At 38.2% G+C, this 17,775-nt stretch overlaps 2 protein-coding genes and 2 pseudogenes across 3 annotated transcripts; 2 read left to right on the top strand and 2 right to left on the bottom strand.

Annotated features, from left to right (window-relative positions):
• The first annotated feature begins 904 nt into the window (after positions 1-904).
• LOC103320387 (putative cyclin-A3-1) lies at positions 905-3,546 on the top strand. Its single transcript, XM_008222064.3, has 8 exons — positions 905-1,433; positions 1,832-2,064; positions 2,152-2,227; positions 2,340-2,416; positions 2,539-2,572; positions 2,659-2,808; positions 2,888-3,022; positions 3,117-3,546. The coding sequence occupies exons 1-8, from the start codon at positions 1,104-1,106 to the stop codon at positions 3,186-3,188; spliced, it is 1,107 nt and encodes a 368-aa protein (XP_008220286.2). The 5' UTR covers positions 905-1,103; the 3' UTR covers positions 3,189-3,546.
• Positions 3,547-3,872: 326 nt separating this feature from the next.
• On the bottom strand, positions 3,873-7,916 carry LOC103320386 (WD40 repeat-containing protein HOS15-like). 2 transcript variants are annotated; one of them, XM_008222063.2, is made up of 14 exons: positions 7,702-7,916; positions 7,459-7,607; positions 7,035-7,365; positions 6,835-6,929; positions 6,694-6,740; positions 6,379-6,529; positions 6,228-6,291; positions 5,950-6,108; positions 5,750-5,871; positions 5,056-5,130; positions 4,797-4,850; positions 4,644-4,717; positions 4,400-4,474; positions 3,873-4,212 (listed from the first exon to the last, which is right to left on the bottom strand). In XM_008222063.2, the coding sequence occupies exons 1-14, from the start codon at positions 7,760-7,762 to the stop codon at positions 3,993-3,995; spliced, it is 1,677 nt and encodes a 558-aa protein (XP_008220285.2). In that variant the 5' UTR covers positions 7,763-7,916; the 3' UTR covers positions 3,873-3,992. The 2 variants fall into 2 exon arrangements, with proteins under 2 accessions (XP_008220285.2, XP_016647542.2); XM_016792056.2 differs by lacking the exon at positions 7,702-7,916 and having other exon boundaries at positions 7,035-7,373; positions 7,459-7,598.
• Positions 7,917-13,553: 5,637 nt separating this feature from the next.
• LOC103320454 (cytochrome P450 81Q32-like) lies at positions 13,554-16,227 on the bottom strand (annotated as a pseudogene).
• Positions 16,228-17,143: 916 nt separating this feature from the next.
• LOC103320453 (cytochrome P450 81Q32 pseudogene) lies at positions 17,144-17,700 on the top strand (annotated as a pseudogene).
• Positions 17,701-17,775: the final 75 nt, after the last annotated feature.

The following is a 17,775-nucleotide window of genomic DNA, read 5'->3' as shown; positions in this document are numbered from 1 at the left end:
AATGAAGTTAAACACAAAAAGTTAAGGATGGGAAGTAAGGATATTAAAATGAATGTGAAAATAGGAAACTAATCGAAAGCGAAAAACTTAAGAAGTGATGCAAACGACAATGACCAACATTCAAATACGGGGAAGGGGGAAATTTAGAATATGTTTGGTATTTAACTTGAATCCAATTTTTTAAACTCAAAAACAAAATTTGAGTCAAAAACAAAGAAAACATGTTTGGTAACCTTATTTTTAAAAACTCAAACTCAAGAACAACTAAAAAACACCATAATTATTAAAAACAAAAAATAAGTATTTTTTCATTTTTTTTTAAACAACCCACAAGTTCTCAAATTTTTAAGATTTGAAAATAGTTTTCAAGTTGGATACCAAACAAGTGTTTGAATCTTAAAAATAGATTTAAGAACTCATTGTTTTTAAGAAAAATCAAAGTTTTTGAGTTCCTTACTTGAGTAAGATACCAAACGGCCTTTTTTCTTTCTTCCTCGTGTTTTAGAAAGCAAAATTTGTATGTAACCAAAAAAAAAGAAGCAAAGTTTGTAGATTGCTTTTTGTTTCTTGTATCTAATCTTTAAGATATTCGTATTTTTTAAACTTTTCAATTTAACTCTTACTAATTTTCAAATTTTTTAAGAGGTCGACGAAACATGTGGGGGTGTAGGAAGGACTAAAATGTTCAATTGTTTAAAAATAAATAAGTTTTGGCAAAGTGTTTCATTTTTAGAAGAAAAAAAAATCATACGCGTAAAATTTAGTGAAAAATTAGTTGTAAATGTTTTAATTTTATTATTTTATCGATAAGGGTAAAAAAGGAAAGATAAAAAACCGCGTCATCAGCGAGTCACTAACGCGAGAAAGAAAAAATAAATAAATGGCAAACACATTCCAAAATTTCAAAATTGAAGCAATTCAAAGCAGGGAACCAAAATGGATCCGAAAACATTAAAACAGAAACCCAAAGGCGCCAACTTTAGTTTTCAAAGTGGCGCTCCCATTTTACTCACTACAAAACTCTCTTCTTTCTCTTTCACCCCTCAAAACCTCTCTCTCTCTAACCCAAACAAAACATCGACACTCATAGATTCGATAGGGCCATGGCGGAGAAGGAGAACTGCGCCCGGGTCACAAGGTCAATGAAGAGGAGGGCCGAAGCTGCCGTGGGCCAAGAGCAGCCGGCCACCAAGAAACGCGTGGTCTTAGGAGAGCTCCACACCCTCCAAAACGCCGTCGTTCCGGGGAATAACAAAAGTTTTGCGGTGGAGCCGAAGGTGCAGAAACGCGGAGCCACAGCCAAGGCGAAGAAAGCACTGCCCGAGAAGAAAACGGAGACGCCTACGACGCCGGACATTGATTCCACGTCGGATGACCCTCAAATGTGTGGGCCTTATGCTCGTGACATTTATGATTATCTTCACAAGCTCGAGGTAAGGCTTATCAAATCGTATTTATCTTGTCTGATATTGGAATTTATTGGAAAAATGGTAGTTGGGTATTGCCAAATTTAGATTTTTAATGCGTTCTCGTTGCTCTGAAAGTTGAATTTAGGATAAAGACTGAAGCGTTGTGGTGTTTAGTTATGTTATTTTGGGTTTTCCTCATTAGCCAAAAGCCAAGCTTTATTTAGGAATTTTTGTCGTCTCTGTGTTTTTGGATTTTGTTTGAATTGGAATTTGGGGTTTATTTTTCATAATGGGTAGGTATTGGTATTTGAGAATGGTTGGTGGCATTAGGGTCTTGGTCTGAAGTCAAAACTGGTACATGAGTTTATAGCATTTTTGGTTTTGAGCAAATAGGCTAACGGTGATGATGGGTTTACATTCAGGCGGATCCAGATAGAAGGCCTTTACCTGATTACATGACAAAGGTTCAAAAGGACATCACTTCTAATATGAGAGGAATCTTAGTAGACTGGTTGGTGGAAGTTGCAGAGGAATATAAGCTCCTTTCCGACACTCTTTTCCTCACCGTTCTGTATATTGATAGATACCTATCTTTGAAAGCTCTCAACCGCAAAAGGCTTCAGTTACTGGGTGTTTCTTCAATGCTCATTGCCTCGTAAGTCCGCAAGTCAATGAAATTTTTGTGTGAATATTTTCTTACTAATATGAATCCACATAGTAATCTTGTTAATGTGGTAAACAGAAAGTATGAGGAGATCAGCCCTCCACATGTGGAACAATTTTGTTACATCACAGATAATACATATGATAAGGACCAGGTGATTTTTATAATTCTCTTTCTCATCTTAGATTGATATTTTCAAATCACCCTCTCTTTTATTATTGTAGTACTTTAGATTAATACTTTTGTTCATTGTATGCATTGTATAGGTGTTAAAAATGGAAGCTGATATACTCAAGGCCTTAAAGTTCAACTTGGGAAATCCTACAATAAAGACAATACTAAGGTAAGGAGTAAGGGCAATGCTTGCATACTTTTTTGCTTGGACACTTTTGATCATGTGCACTTATGATGCTTCGTTGTAAACATATCGGACTGATTAATGTTCCTTCTCATTTTGGTTTGCAGGAGATTTGCTAGAGTGACTCAAGAGAGCTACAAAGTATGCAAAACCTCTCTCTCACAGCCAATTGAGCTAAATATGTAATACATACAATAAGCTAATTACTTGCTTTGTGCTTTTTACAGGATCCTAATCTGCAGTTAGAATTTTTGGGCTACTACCTTGCAGAGTTAAGTTTGTTAGAGTACGAATGTCTAAAGTTTTTGCCCTCATTGGTGGCTGCGTCTGTTACATTTCTCGCAGGATTTATGATCCGGCCGAAGTCTCATCCTTGGGTAAGAACTTGCTAGAGACACTGTAAAATTGTTTAACAAGTATTGAAGGAAATTGCTGAGTTAATCTTGCTTTCTGCAGACTCTGTCCTTGCAACAATATTCCGGATACAAACCGGCTGATTTGAGGGAATGCGTCCTTATCATACACGACTTGCATCGGAGTAAAAGAGGAGCAACTTTACAATCGATAAGAGGAAAGTACAAATCACATAAGGTACTTTGGCTAAATGTTTACCTACAGACTTTGTTTTTACTGTCCACGCTATAGAGAATAGAGATGATGGGAATTGTGTTGTTTTTGGATACAGTTCAAATGCGTGGCAACCATATCTTCTCCTCCAGAAGTACCAACGGACTATTTTGAAGATCTGAAGGAATGATTATTTAAGTACAAGAAGAATAGGTTTTAGCTGCAAGACGAGGGGTTTTTCAACTCGAGTTTTTCAAGACGAATGGTTGTGATGTATGCTTGGATATATATTTTTTGTAGGGTCTCAATCTCAATGGTGTTGCTTAGATAGTCCCCACTAGCGTTTAAAATTTCTTTCACTTTGCTAGATTATTTGTTGATTATGACAGAAGTTAGGATAACATTTTGAGTGCATTTGGTTGCTTTCACTGGGAATGTTGAGTTGTGAAAGCTTGTAATATTCCTCATGTTTTCAATCGCTGTAGAAATGATGTTTGTAAATCACAGTTTCTCATTTTTATTTTTAACTTTTCCTGGTTTTTGTTTCACTTGCAATGTTCGTATCAGTCAAAACATACTATATTCTCTGATACACCTCATGCGTGACCCACGACTTAATTCGTGAATTAATTATATTAATTGACACCTGAATAAATCAACCGTTTTGATATCATATTTAAAGTATACAATGCAAAGTTAATTGGTAATCAGGGAAGAAATTTAAGACTTATTATATTGAGATATAAATATTAGAATATTCTATGTTTAGATTTTACGTTCTTAACAAATCTTCACATTCTTAAATGCAGATCGAATTTCAATAGCACAAGTGAAAAATAAAAATATAAAAAAATTTCACTAGCACAACATAACATAGAAAGAAAGCTCTTCATTGTCATTTAAAGATGAATGGGAATCTACCCCAACTGATGAATGGGAATCTATCCAAACTGAAAATAATAATAAAATGATAGTGAACATAAAGGTTGAAAATCTACATTCGGAAATCCACAACACATACTACGTTGTTAGCAAAACAAGCAGCGACCTTGTCACCTTCCTTGTTCCAACAAACTTCAAATATCCCACCATTTCCCGTGTATGTTTTTACAATTTTGCCTTCCTTCACGGACCATATGTGCATACATTTATCCATAGATCCACTGGCCAAGTACTCGCCATCCGGGCTGAATGCAACGGAGTATACCGGATCCCTAGGATTTGCCATACAGACAATGTCAGTAGTTTGCGAATCACAACTAACATAACAGTCTCATTTTGAAGCAAACAAATCAGTACCACCTCTTTGTTCTTTGTGGAATGTAAATAGCACCTCATAGATCTCATATAGAATTTCTTAGAAAAATGCCATGCAACAAACTAAAATTATCGAATATTTACCTGTGGCCATTGAAGCTGTAGAGAAGTCTCCCTAGTTCCACGTCCCATAGTTTTATAGTTGAGTCAAAGGAAGCGCTGGTCCATGTAAAATAAAAGAAACATAAGGAATGTATGAATAACAGTATCTGGTCTTTCAAGGCAATGACAGAAACAAACACGAGAGACCATGCATGCACAAACACATATAGAAAGTACTTTACTTTACCCCTATTTCTACACATGTCAGAAGAAGCAGTGCATTTACCTTGCTAGAACTAACTGTTGATTGGGATTATTTGTGCCTGGTCCTGTAGGACTCCACCGGATGGTATATATCTCCTACAAAAGAATGCATCCATCACAACTTACAATCTGGGAATATTCAACAAACTCACAAATAGAAACGAGGCACAGATACCTTAACATGTTCCTTCAAATCATGCAAATATTTGTCCTGCTTCGTACTCCATATCTGTGTTAAAAGATACTTGAGTTTTCAGCCCATTCAAGAAAACCACAATAAAGAGAAACCCATAAAACAAACTGTTCTGTACTACGGAGACCATAATATGTCAATGTAACCCGGGTCAAGAAACCCATGGTAAGAGTGCAAAAATGTAGTGCAACATTATTGATTGGAAGTTCAAAAGAAAAGCATTCTCAAATGTCTAGATCACCTTTGCAGTAAAATCATCAGAGCAAGAAGCCAACAAAGAGCCAGTTGGATCCCACTTAATAGCATTAACTTCACCCTGAAACAATATAATCAGAAAGGTTGAATAAAAATCATGCAGTATCAATCTCCTGATGAGATTCACCAACGGGTGAGTTCCTTTCCTCTAAGCATTTAACTGGATATATTTTATACTGTGAGAGCGGCAAAGGGTGGAAGATGTTTAATGTCAATCCAGACCCGAGATATCTATACCAGTACAATCAATTTTAGCGAGACCTTGATAGAAGAAAGTGTAAAAAGATTATAGGATTATTAATTTATTCAATTTATTTTGCCAGGCAATACTAAACCCAAGGCTTGCTCTACCCCATCCTTTACAACCTGGTCCAAGGGACAGGGGCATGCAACTAGTAATTTGGGGAAGCACTGACGATACACACAAGTATATGTAGCTCTCAACAATCATACCTCCTCAATTTTTTTTTTAAAATTTTTAAATTTTACCTTTTACAAATGTTCCCTGATTGGAAGCATTAAAATCATGAGTCATTAAGCATTTACATGAGAATTGACAGAGCAAATTCTAATTTGTCTTTATATAATCGTAAAAATTCATGTGTTTAATTCAAAAAATGATGCAGCATCTATAAACTAGCAGAAATCATATGATTGGTTCGTTGGATTATAGAACAAACCTGATGCCCTGAGAAAGTTTTGATTGGTTGGTTCTCTCCAACCTTGCAAACATGTATCAAAGTATCAGTGGAGCACGTTGCAAAGGAAACATTGTTCCGCCAATCAACATCCAGGGTTGGAGCTGAAAAATAATTTTGGCTTGCTTAACATGGTGCAGAAGTGAAATTTTATCAAACACAGCCTTAAAATAATGCAGTACCTGAATGAAATTCAAACTGCTGTTTCCATTCCCCACTATTTATGTCCCACACAATTGCGGTTTTATCCACACTGCCACTCAGAAGATAATCACCTTTCTTGTTCCACTTCAGAGAAAAGATTGGACCTTTATGTTTGATTAATGTAGTCCTTAACTCTCCTATATAAAAATCCCACAGTAAATGTTAACAAAAACCTAGGACTAAGTGCAAGCTGTTTAAAATCTATCAATCACTGGACTTCAAACGCAAACATGTTGCAGATATAAACATAACTCACCATCTCTACTCCATATTCTTGCTTGGCCATCGTAAGAACCTGTTGCAAGCAATGTCCCATCACCCTACAAAATGGCAAATCCTTTAGCAAAAAACATAATGCGAGAAAGTCATGTCAGAGTTTTCAACTACAGAACATGATAAAGACTCACATTCCAATCAAGTGTGGTCACGTCCTTGCTTTTCTCATTGGCTCTACCTTTGAAATGCTTTAAAACCACAACATTTGCAGGCTCATTTTGCATGCCAGATCCACAACCTCCATCTGCAATGGTCCAAATTCGCGCTGTTGAATCTCCAGACCTAGACAAGGAAATACAAGTGAACATAAGATGATCTTCCATGTTTCTGACACCTTTTATCGTACAAAGTAATATCTCAACTCCAGCTACTCTGTGAGATAGATGACAAAAAAATATAAACCACCTGATGCTAATCTGCCCAGGTATAAAGGACAACATACTCACCCAGATGCAAGAAGTGAACCCGATGGACTCCATGCACAAGCAAAAACCTGTCAGAAATGGAGGAAAATGTTCATGCAATCACACTCTACCAATTGAAAATGGGAGGCAAATGTACAATGCAGGGATATTTCCAATCCAAACCTCTGAGGTATGGCCTTCTAGAACTGTTACGTCAGAGCTAGGAATTTCACTAGGCAAGGATATTGAGGTTGGAGTTATTTCCATTGGTTCCACCCCTATTTCACATATTTACAGACAACTTAAACTTTACAATTGGAAAGCTAACATATGGCCAAAGTTCAACGTCTTTATAAACAGAAACGAAATTGAGGGCAAATTACCTCCACAAGCTCCATTTTCTTCAGGTTCCATTTTCTCAATCTCATTGTGATCCTCGTGTGTTTCTTCATTCTCTTTAGCAATTTCTTGTTCCCTCTCCTTGTGCGACTTGTCCTCCCGATCCTCTTCTTCTTCCTTTTCCCTATCTCTTCTCTCCTCCTCTACTTCTTGAGCATTTTCCCTTTCACTTTCCTCCTTGCTCTCATTTTTCTGGTTAGCTGCGTTCATCCTGTCCTTCTTCTCCCTGACCATTTTCTGCAATTGATAAGCATCTTTCGTGATAAGATCCAACGGTTGCAGAAACGAAAAGTCGTCGTCCATGTCCGCATCACTCTGTAAACCTAACACACACATCAATCAGCCCAAGCTTCCAACTTTCAAACTTCAAAGCATGTATTAATTAAGAAAATTAAACACTTTGCTTACACTGCTGCTCAAGTCTGCTTCCAGCTCAAGATACTGAAGCCCTTTCTGGATAAACGTAACAAGTGCGCCTGGCGGAACTACATTACCGTCAATCGTGCTTTTGTGAAGCTCGGCCTCGTATCCAAAAGCGTAAGCTGAATGCGTAAAGCCTGAAGAAATTAAGAAACTAATTAGAGTTTCATAGCAATTTCTAGCCAGAGAATGATTAATTTTGCAAGCGTTAAACAGGCAAACGGAACGGACCTGATTCGTGGAGGTAACGGAAGACTAGGTAGTTCAATTCGTTGGAGGTGAGGGAGATCATCGTCGTCGTCAACGTTGAAGCTCCAAACCCTAGGGTTCAGGTGTCTACGGAGGAGCCAGAAGCCTAAAGCCACCGCCTTACTTCTTACTTACTTCCTAGGCACACAGAGAGAGAGAGAGAGAGAGAGAGACGTTGGCCGTTGGGCCTATGTGTAAAATTTGTAACGTCTTTAACGGTGGTTAATAAATAGGAGCGTATCTGGCGCGGCTGGCCGCTTTGCTAGACAGTTCTTAAGTGGCGTCGGCCGGCGGCCTTTTACTCGGCTTGGGCCCGCCTTCTGATTACAAACTATTCAGGCCGAATTAAGTCTGAGTTTAAGGTTTTGGATTGGGCTAAATTTATAGGATCCTTTTCCGGTTGGCCCAAACTGGAAGTTTGAAAGGCCGCTCATTTTAGCTATCGGGCTGAGTAATTCTTCAGTAAGTTTTTTAACCACCAAATATGGAGTTTGGTTTTACTTTAAAAAAAAAAACTAATAATTAAAGAAAAACTTCATTAGATAACATTCAACAATATAATCAAATATCAACATGATATCTAAAATACCAATCCCACGAGAGCAACAAATTAACATACTAAAAACAAGACTAAAGCAACAAAACCAGCACTAAAAATACTCGCAAACATCGCCAATCATAATTCCAAACAAAGTCAATACACACAACATAATTGAAACTAAGGGTAGGCACGGTATGAGATGACACGGGATGGAGGTCATTCCGGTGTCAATCCCGAATAGAAGAATCGGTATGGGATGACATGGGATGAGAGTTTTTAAAAAAACACGTTCAAACCATACCGAACCTAATTGGGATCGGTATAATTCGGTATCAATGTTGATACCGTAAAAAATCTGCAATTTCCTAATTGGGGCTTCGGGATAGGTTGGAGTTGCATATTCAAGAATAATATACCTGCAAGGCTGCATCAAACAGTAATTTCAGATTCATGCAAATACAAAAACAGAACAATTTCTCAATTTCGAAAAGACAAAACTAAAACCAGCAGTTTGATGTAAAACTAAACAGATTATAAACCTCTAGATTCATTGCTATCTCTAATTCTCAAAATATACATAATGAATTACAGCAACAAAACCTTGGCTTTTATATGTTATTTAAAACAAAACAAAACAGACTATAAACTACCTAACTATATTGGAATTACATCAGCGAGATAGAACAAACCATTATTAAGCCATGGTCAAAGCACATGCTTTCTATTCAGCTAAAAAGACGAAGAAAAAAAAAACCTGGACAGAGAGGAGGAACTGAAAGAGGAGTCGAAGAAGAAATCTAGACAGAGAGGAGGAACTGAATTAATTAAGTTAGTGTTATTATTTACATTTACTATTCGGTACGGTATGATACCAAACGGGATCACAAAGTTGGAACCGATGTCGTGCCAAACAGTAACGGGATGACACGGTATCATCCGTTTACACGTCAACACCAAACGGTTTGGCACAAAATTGACACGGTTATGGGATGGTTTCGGTATTCTGGTTTTGATGCCCACCCTTAATTAAAATCATAACCCTTCATTTGGATGAGTGAAAATAACACAAAATTTAGCTAAAAGTCGGGAATTTAAGAGGAGAAATTGACAATTCCCTTGTTTGGAAACTTAAGCGTGGAATTTATTAAATGATGCACGGGAAAAACTGTGGAAATTGGGGCATCAAATTCCTGAGTTTAATTTCCACCAATATAGGTGTCATTTCACAATTTCCATGGTATTTACAAAATTCGACATATATAAGTCCAAACACTTAAATCTTCAATTACCAGAAATTGAAATGATGGAAATCTAAATTCTGTCATTTTAAAATTCTATGTAATTTTTAATTACTTCATCCAAACAGAGGGTAAAGCAAACCCAGAGCCTAAATGAACCCTACCATCACCACATGAAGAATCGTCATCGCAGCCACACTCACCACCACATAAAATCTTGAAGTGATAACAAAAACCGTAACAAAATCTAGGGAAAACATGATTTCCAACGATCTACCTTCGCATAAGATAGAACAATATAAAACAACAAACTTGACAAAGAAGAATTTCATGATTTGCAACAATGTCAAATACGATATAAAACCAATTTTAGAGCTCCCTTTATGGAGTTTTTCTTTGAGATTGACAAAGAAAGAAAACGGCTAGGGTATTTTTTTTTTTATAGGAAAACTTTACACAATAATTAATTCTTAATACATGCTTAGGTCGGCCGGCTTGGAAAACCCTAGCAGAGAAAAAAATCCTCTCTCCCAAAAAACCCTCCTAGAGCCGTTTTCACTTTGAGGGGGGATGAGGCCCTTGTTCTTCCTCTCCTTTCCCCTCTTTCTCTTCCTCCCTTTCTTCTCCAGAGACAAATGGTTTTCTCTCATAAGCGATTGTGATTTGTTCTGATTTTCCTCCAACCATCATAAGCGATTGCGTCTCAGCGTTGAATCTCTACCTGCGTTTTGACGTCGGATCTCTACCACCATCTTTTTTGCGGTTTCTTTATGTTCGGAATAAGTCACAGAGACTCTGTAGGTTCTCTGTGAGTTTTCATCTCTCCTTTTGTGAGAGCTTTTCACCTCTCCTTTGTGAGAGTTTTTATCTCTCCTTTGTGAGAGTTTTTTATCTCTCCTTTGTGAGAGTTTTATTTGTATTGTTATGGCTTGGTTTTTTCAAGCTTTGTCTATTTTTGATTATTCTGAGTTTGCAATCTTAGTTGGGATGCCTATGCTAGAGTTTATTCGATCCTGTGTGATCGTTAGTGGAGGCGCACTAGATTGTCTTAATTTTGTTGTTTGACCGCTTCGTTATTGTAATCGCCCTGTGTGACTAGTTTGTTTTAGCCCCTTGTAGCTAATGACTTTTTTGGCTGAATGATGAATGCAATCCTAGAATTTCTCAAAAAAAAAAAAGTTTAAAAGTGACAGCCAACTATTTATGCATACATGGAAAATACTTACGTGCATCCAATTGTTTGTTAGCCACGGTTGTGATCATTAAATTTTCACCATAGACATAGACATGGACATGTCATAATTGGAATTATTATTTCCTAAATCACAATTTAGATGTCATATCTAAAAAATAAAATAATAAAAATTGGTGATCTCTTGGTCATTCATGTGTATCAGACAAATGGATAGTTGGCTGATCTTAATAGTGACCAAAAAAAATAGTGACCAAAATTGTTGATTTGTTTGATATTTGTGCATATTATTTTACAATACCCAATTTTATTGAATTTTTGTAAATATGACTTTTTTTTTGCTTGAGAACTTCTCGAATTGCATTCATAATTTGGTCAAAAAAAGCCACTAGTCATAAATGGCTAATACAAACTAGCCATAAAGGCTATTACAATAACGGAGCTATCTAACATAAAAATTAAGACAATATGGGGGTCCTCCACTAACGATCACACATGATCTAAAAAATTATGGCATATGCATCCCAACTAAGAGTGCAAACTCAGAAAAAAGAAAAAGAAAAAAAGAAAAAGCTTGAAAAAATTAACATATAACAATATAAATAAAACTTTGACAAAGAAGAGGTGAATAGCTCTCACAAATGAGAGGTAAAATATTCTCACAAAAGGAGAAACGAAAACTACATAGAAAACTCAAAGAGTCACAGTGATTTATCCTAACTATGAAGAAATCACAAAAACAGATGGTGGTAGAGATTCGACACTGAAATGCGGTTGGAAATTCGATGCTGAGATTCATCCATCTGTAATGAGTGGATGAAAATCATTACAAAATCTAGACAAATAAGGAAAACCTTATGTCTCTAAGAAAAGGAAAAATAGAGAGAGAGGAAGAACAGTAGCTTCCTCCCCCCCAAAGTAAAAACGTCTGTATAGTGTTTTTTGGGAGGGAGGAGGCTTGAGTTTCCGTTTTGACATTTAAATTGTGGTTTTTGAAATGAACAATTTCTATCATGACTCGTTTTGTTGATTCAGGTAGATTTGCATACTCCTTTAATTTATGCTCTTATATTCTAGTTCAGTAGATTGGTATCAAACATTCTTTGAAATCTGGATCATATTAATTGGATTTCCCATATCTCAAATCTCAACATCAAGAGCCAATCGAGCATGATTTGTGTAGACAAGTCTTGTTTCAAAGTCCTATATATCCCAGAATTTCAAGACGTACGCTTTTCATGCATGGCATCATGTCATGGCTGATTGATATGCGCAAAGACAGAAAAATCACCAGTCACTGTGGCGCATAAGACACTCAAAAGCTTGGATGAATGAATGGAAAGAAGAGAAGATAGAAAAGAAAGAAAAAAAAAACACATCGGGAAGGCGCTCAGGCGCTCAGGCTCAGGGCTCCTCACGTATGATTTGACCACTCAAATCGTGTACTTTAAGCAAAGGCGCAAAAATGTCTGGTTCTTACTTTAAGAGATTGTATCCTCTTATTATTATTGTGTAGTTCCTTATTCGTATCACGGCACAACCTTTTGCATGAAGAAGGAAAGTCCTAGTCTTTGGAAGCATATGATTTCACACGGTTTTCAATGTGGCTAAAAGCAACAGATATTTCCAGGCCTAGATTAAGCAGGCTATCTATCGAAACATAACCTTGACTCTTCCTTCCAAAGCCGACAAGCACAACCAGGACAAAAGAAATTTGCACAAGAGCCAACATCTCTATGCTACTATATTAATTTTTAATTTAATTTAAGTGTAAAAAGCAAAACATGAAAAAGAGTTCTCGTGAAGCACAAAGAATATTATTTAAAAAGCAAACAGAAAAAATGTGTTCTCGTGGGAAGTGTCCCTTGTTTGCAGGGTGTACTCAATTGCACCACATCACCTTTTTCTCTCTCTCTCTCTCTCTCTCTCTCTCTCTCACATTCAAACAAAGCCATGTGTGTGCCTCTCTCTCTCACACACACTTTCAAACAAAGCCATGTGTGTGCCTGCCTGCCTTTTCAAACCACCCCCATCAAATCCCCTCCTCTTTCTTTCTTTCTTTCAGCTTTGTTCTTGTCTGGCTAAACCTGAAGCCACAACCCAAGTTCAGCAATATGCAATTTCAGCACCTTGTGTTAATGGTGTTGGTCTTTTTCTCAATGCTGGTCTCTGGGTACAAGGAAAACACGATGCCACTATCTGTAGCCAATAATGTGGAGCAAAACAAACAAGAACATGAGGATGATATGAATAAGCAGCCACAGCAGCAGCGGTTGAGGCACTCATTTGAGGCCTTCTTTTCAAGCAAGAGGAAAGTTCCAAACGCTTCTGACCCGCTCCATAATCGTTGACAAGGAAGTAATGTGAAAACCAGATGTTGAAGCACTCATTTTGTCAACTTCTGCAGGCTTAGTAAGTAACTAGTTCCTATTAACTTCTTTGTTCAATATTATCTATTTTGCAGTTTCTATTCTATACCAGCCAAATCAATGTATAAATTTAACATTAGTCCCCCTCCTCTCCTCTTTTCAAAAAACACAAATCCTGAATCCGACCTGAAAGTGCCTAATATTCTTTTAGTAGCCACGCTTTTGCCATACATTTAATTGACTTATCTTTTGTGGTTGCATAACTGGCAGTGCATTTGTTTTTGCTACATATTTTAACAAGGAAAAAAAAAAGTCTCTTCAACTGCAACTTTATTTACTCAGTGATAAATTACTGTATGAGTATGAAGGTGCAATGTGCTCGCCCCATTGTACTGAGTTCGATTCCCTTTCTGTACATTAGATTAGTTAGAATATCGTTTTGTCAAAGGAAAAAAAAACAGAGAGAAGGAAAAGAATCAAAATGGGCTTTGGAATTCCAGGTATGGTTTTTAGATTGAAGCCAGCGTGAACGGTCTTGGTTTACACATAGCCTCCAAGGGCTTAACCCTTGGCATCATAAGACCTAACCCTTCACTGATATCCACCATGTCCTCCCCAATCCTCTCCCACTCAAATGACTGAACCAAGCTTCCAAGAGCCAGTTCAACCAACCTGTTTGCTAAGCCAGCCCCAGGACATCCGCGCCTTCCAGCCCCAAACGGGATTAGCCTATATCCTCCTTCAAGCCCTCCTTCACTAATCCATCTTTCAAACCTCTCTGGCTTAAATTTTGGGGTCAGGGTCCCTATGGATGGCCCACGCATTCACCACCAGCATTGTATGACGTGGCACGTCAAATCCCCCCACCACACAGTCCTCAGGGGCTTCACGGGGCACCAGAATTGGAAGAGGCGGGTACAAGCGGAGTTTCTCATTGATCACATTTTGCAAGTAACAGAGCTTTGGCAAGTCTTGCTCTTCCAACGCACGCTTTTCTCCAACCTTGGTCTCTATCTCATCTCTCACTTTCTCCATTTCCTCTGGATGGTTTAGCAACAGCGCCATTGCCCATTCTATGGTTGTTGATGACGTGTCACTCCCAGCAACCAGCAACACGTACAATCAGTCCACATTTAAATAACTAACGGTCACCTCCAAAAAAACACAAAAACTAAAAACAAAGAAGTGTGAGTTACCAAAATGATTCCTTTGATGATTTCGTCGGTGTAGAATTCGGGCTCTGTTTCTTGCATCGACAACAAGTTGTCGATCATGAACATGTTGTCATCCTTACCATTTGCTGCCAAATTGGGTGTCGACGGCGACTCTGCAAGAAAAATTCGATCCCGGAATCAGTTGATTTCCCCAAATCTCCCCCCAAGATCACGACATATTAGCTAGAATTGATTCTCATATATGAGATTATTGCATGTAGAAGCTTGTCTGTACATTTTTGCCATCAGAAACAAACTATTCGCCATCTCATCTTCTCCAACCCTGATATATCCACCCACTGTAAAATTGGCAAAAAGTCTCCCAAATTCGTCGTTGCGGATAGGTCAACGGCGTCCCTCATAACCTCCCGGAAATGCTTAGCCTCGTCAACATCCTCAACATCTTCGCCGTGGTACCCCTTCCCCAAAACCATCATCGTCATCACGTTGAACGAAAGCTCCATGAACTTGGATTTGAGCTCGATCTTTGTCATCCCCTGTTGCGTGCAAGCACAGCTCTTCATCGTCTGATTCAATAGCAAACGGACTTCAGCTTGCCTGACGCTCAAAGACGTGGCGAGGCGAGAGGAGGAGAAGATCTCGAGAGTCATGACGCGGCGGCGACGGTTTTGAAGTTGTAGTGGAAGTGTTTCCCGGAAAGCAAGCGTGGGCGGTTGGAGAGGATGATGTCGTGCTTCGTGTAACATTCTTCCGCGATCGAAGGCGATTTTGCCCAAGTTTGAAGAAATAGATTGGAGGGTGCGGTGAATTGGTTCTTTCAGAAGATGGAGATGGCCAATAATTGGGAGAGACGGTGGGGAGGGGGGAAGTTTCTTATTGTGATTTTGTCTAATTTTAGCTACGGTGAAATTGAGAAGCAAGATGGAGGTGAAGGTGATGCTGAGAGCTAAAGTGTACCAGAAGGGTTCTCCCATTACTCGGGTTGATTGATTGATCCTCTTTGATCAAATGTGCAATGTTTTGCTTTATGATCAGTATTCTTGGTCCTCTTGTTTCAATTTTGGTCTCACTAGAAACTTTTGTACTCATCCTAAAAATAAAGAAAGTTTGACTACATCTCCACAAACTTGATAAGAACCTCCGCCTGCTAGGTAGGGAGACATTAATAAGAGTAGTGTGGATGGCCTTGGTTTACACATTGCCTCCAAGGGCTTGGACTTTGGCTTAGACCTATCCTCTCCCACTCAAATGAATGAATCGAAGTTCCAAGTGCCAATCCAATCAACCGGTTGGCCAGGACATCCCCTGGACATCCATGCCCAGCTTCTTCTTTTTTGGGTCAATCAATCCCCAGCTTATACCCTTCAGAGCCCTCACCACTCCATCCTTCAAACTTCTCTGGCCTAAATTCTGTAGGGTCCTCCCACACCTCAGGGTCCTTGTGGATGGCCCACGAATTGATCACCAACATTGTATGACGTGGCACATCAAATCCTCCAACCACACAATCCTCAGAAGCTTCATGGGGCACTAGAAGTGGGGCAGGTGGGTACAGGCGCTGTGTCTCATTGATCACATTTTGCAAGTCAGCTTTGGCAAGTCTCGCTCTTCCAATAGAAGCTCTTCCCCGACATTGGTGTCTATTTCGGCTCTTACGTTCCCCATTACCTCTGGATGGTTTACCAACAACGCCATTGCCCATTCTAGGGTAGTTGATGTCGTATCAGTTCCAGCTACCAGCAATATCTACAATTAGATAGTGATTATAGTGGACACTTTAAAAAAGTAATCACGCATCCTTTTTTGTAATTAGTGGACTTTTGATTGCGAAAAAGGTTCAATTTATCATATTTCACAAGGGCTGGTCGACTTTGAAGGATATTATTTTTAGCCAATAAAGTATGGATGTTTGCATCATATCTAAGGATGGCAATGGGTTGTGTCGTGTTGAGATAATAAATGTGTAGGAATGCTCAATTCAAATTCGACACATCTAAATTTGAACAAAAAAGGAATTCTTATCATAATCAAATAAGAACGTTTTCTAAAGCCTTCTAAACTTCAATTGATAACATGACCAAACTAAAGGAATTCTGATTATTGGGTAAAAATTCATAATCATACAAGAAATATACTTGAACGTAAAAAAAAATACAAAAAACCAATAAAGACCCACATCTTTTTCTAAAGAATAAAAAAACCTGAATTTTGATAATTTAATCAAATAATTGCAGCAATTTTTTAATGATTAAATTGATGCATGTATGAAGATTGAGAGAGAAATAAATAATTTTTTTAAAAAAGAGAAAAATGAAGAAAATGAAGAAGAAACAAATAAATGGGTTGAATTGATGAGATAACATGACCCTACTTCCATCTATATTGAACTGGTCCCCATATGTGAGTAGGGAGTAAAACACCCAATTAGTAGTTGACTAAGTTTCATAGTGCCAATGATTGAATTTTTTTATAAAATTAAAACTATAAGTAAACTCGTTAGATTGTGTTATTTTATTTCCAAAATCAACTTGCATAATTGATTATTGGGTAATAATCAAGTTAAAATTACAATTACAAGTAGAAGATAAGAATAACATTGAATGGCCTCACTAACAAGAATCCAACATTGCAATCCACTGTTGAGATATATGGCGCAATAAGTAAAAACCAAATCACAAACGAAACCAATGAAAGACCCACAACTCTTCAAATTTCACGAAGGTCATAAGAAAGAAGAATAGGAAAAATACGACTGATAACGTTTTAGACTACTATTTAATTTCATAATAGTGAGCAATTTTTTTTATATGGTAGCTAAAAGCCTATAAAAACCTATTAAATTACCAAGTTAATTGTAGGTGGTGCTGGGAGCTGGGACTGACACGTCAGCCACAACCATAGGTTGGGCAATGGCGCTGTTGCTGAACCATCCAGAGAAAATGCAGAAAGTGAGAGCTGAGATAGAAACCAAGGTCAGAGAAAAGTGTGCATTGGAAGAGCAGGACTTTCCAAAGCTGAGTTACTTACAAAATGTGATCAATGAGACACTTCTCTTGTACCCACCTACTCCACTTCTATTACCTCATGAAGCCTCTGAGGATTGTGTGGTAGGGGGATTTGATGTGCCACGTCATACTATGTTATTTATTAATGCGTGGGCCATCCATAGGGACCTGAGCTGTGGGAGGACCCCACAGAATTTAGGCCAGAGAGGTTTGAAGGGTGGAGTGGTGATGGGTCTGAAGGGTACAAGCTAATTACGCTTGGGGCTGGAAGGCGTGGATGTCCAGGGGCTGGGCTAGCCAACAAGTTGATTGTATTGGCACTCGGAAATTTGATTCAGTCATTTGATTGGGAGAGGATTGGTGAAGATGATGTGGATATGACAGAAGGTTTGGGGCTTAACATGCTAAGGGCCGAGCCCTTGGAGGCTATGTGCAAACCGCGCCCAATCATGCTAAGCTAACTTCCATATAAACAACATAAAAAACCACACCAAGTCTTCCCTATGTTGAAATAGTACCAGAAGCGTTCTGCCATT

The sequence above is a fragment of the Prunus mume genome, linkage group LG2 (assembly GCF_029339155.1).
Source record: "Prunus mume cultivar Tortuosa linkage group LG2, ASM2933915v1, whole genome shotgun sequence".
NCBI classification, from domain to species: domain Eukaryota; kingdom Viridiplantae; phylum Streptophyta; class Magnoliopsida; order Rosales; family Rosaceae; genus Prunus; species Prunus mume.
This window is presented reverse-complemented; position numbering and strand designations above follow the sequence as displayed.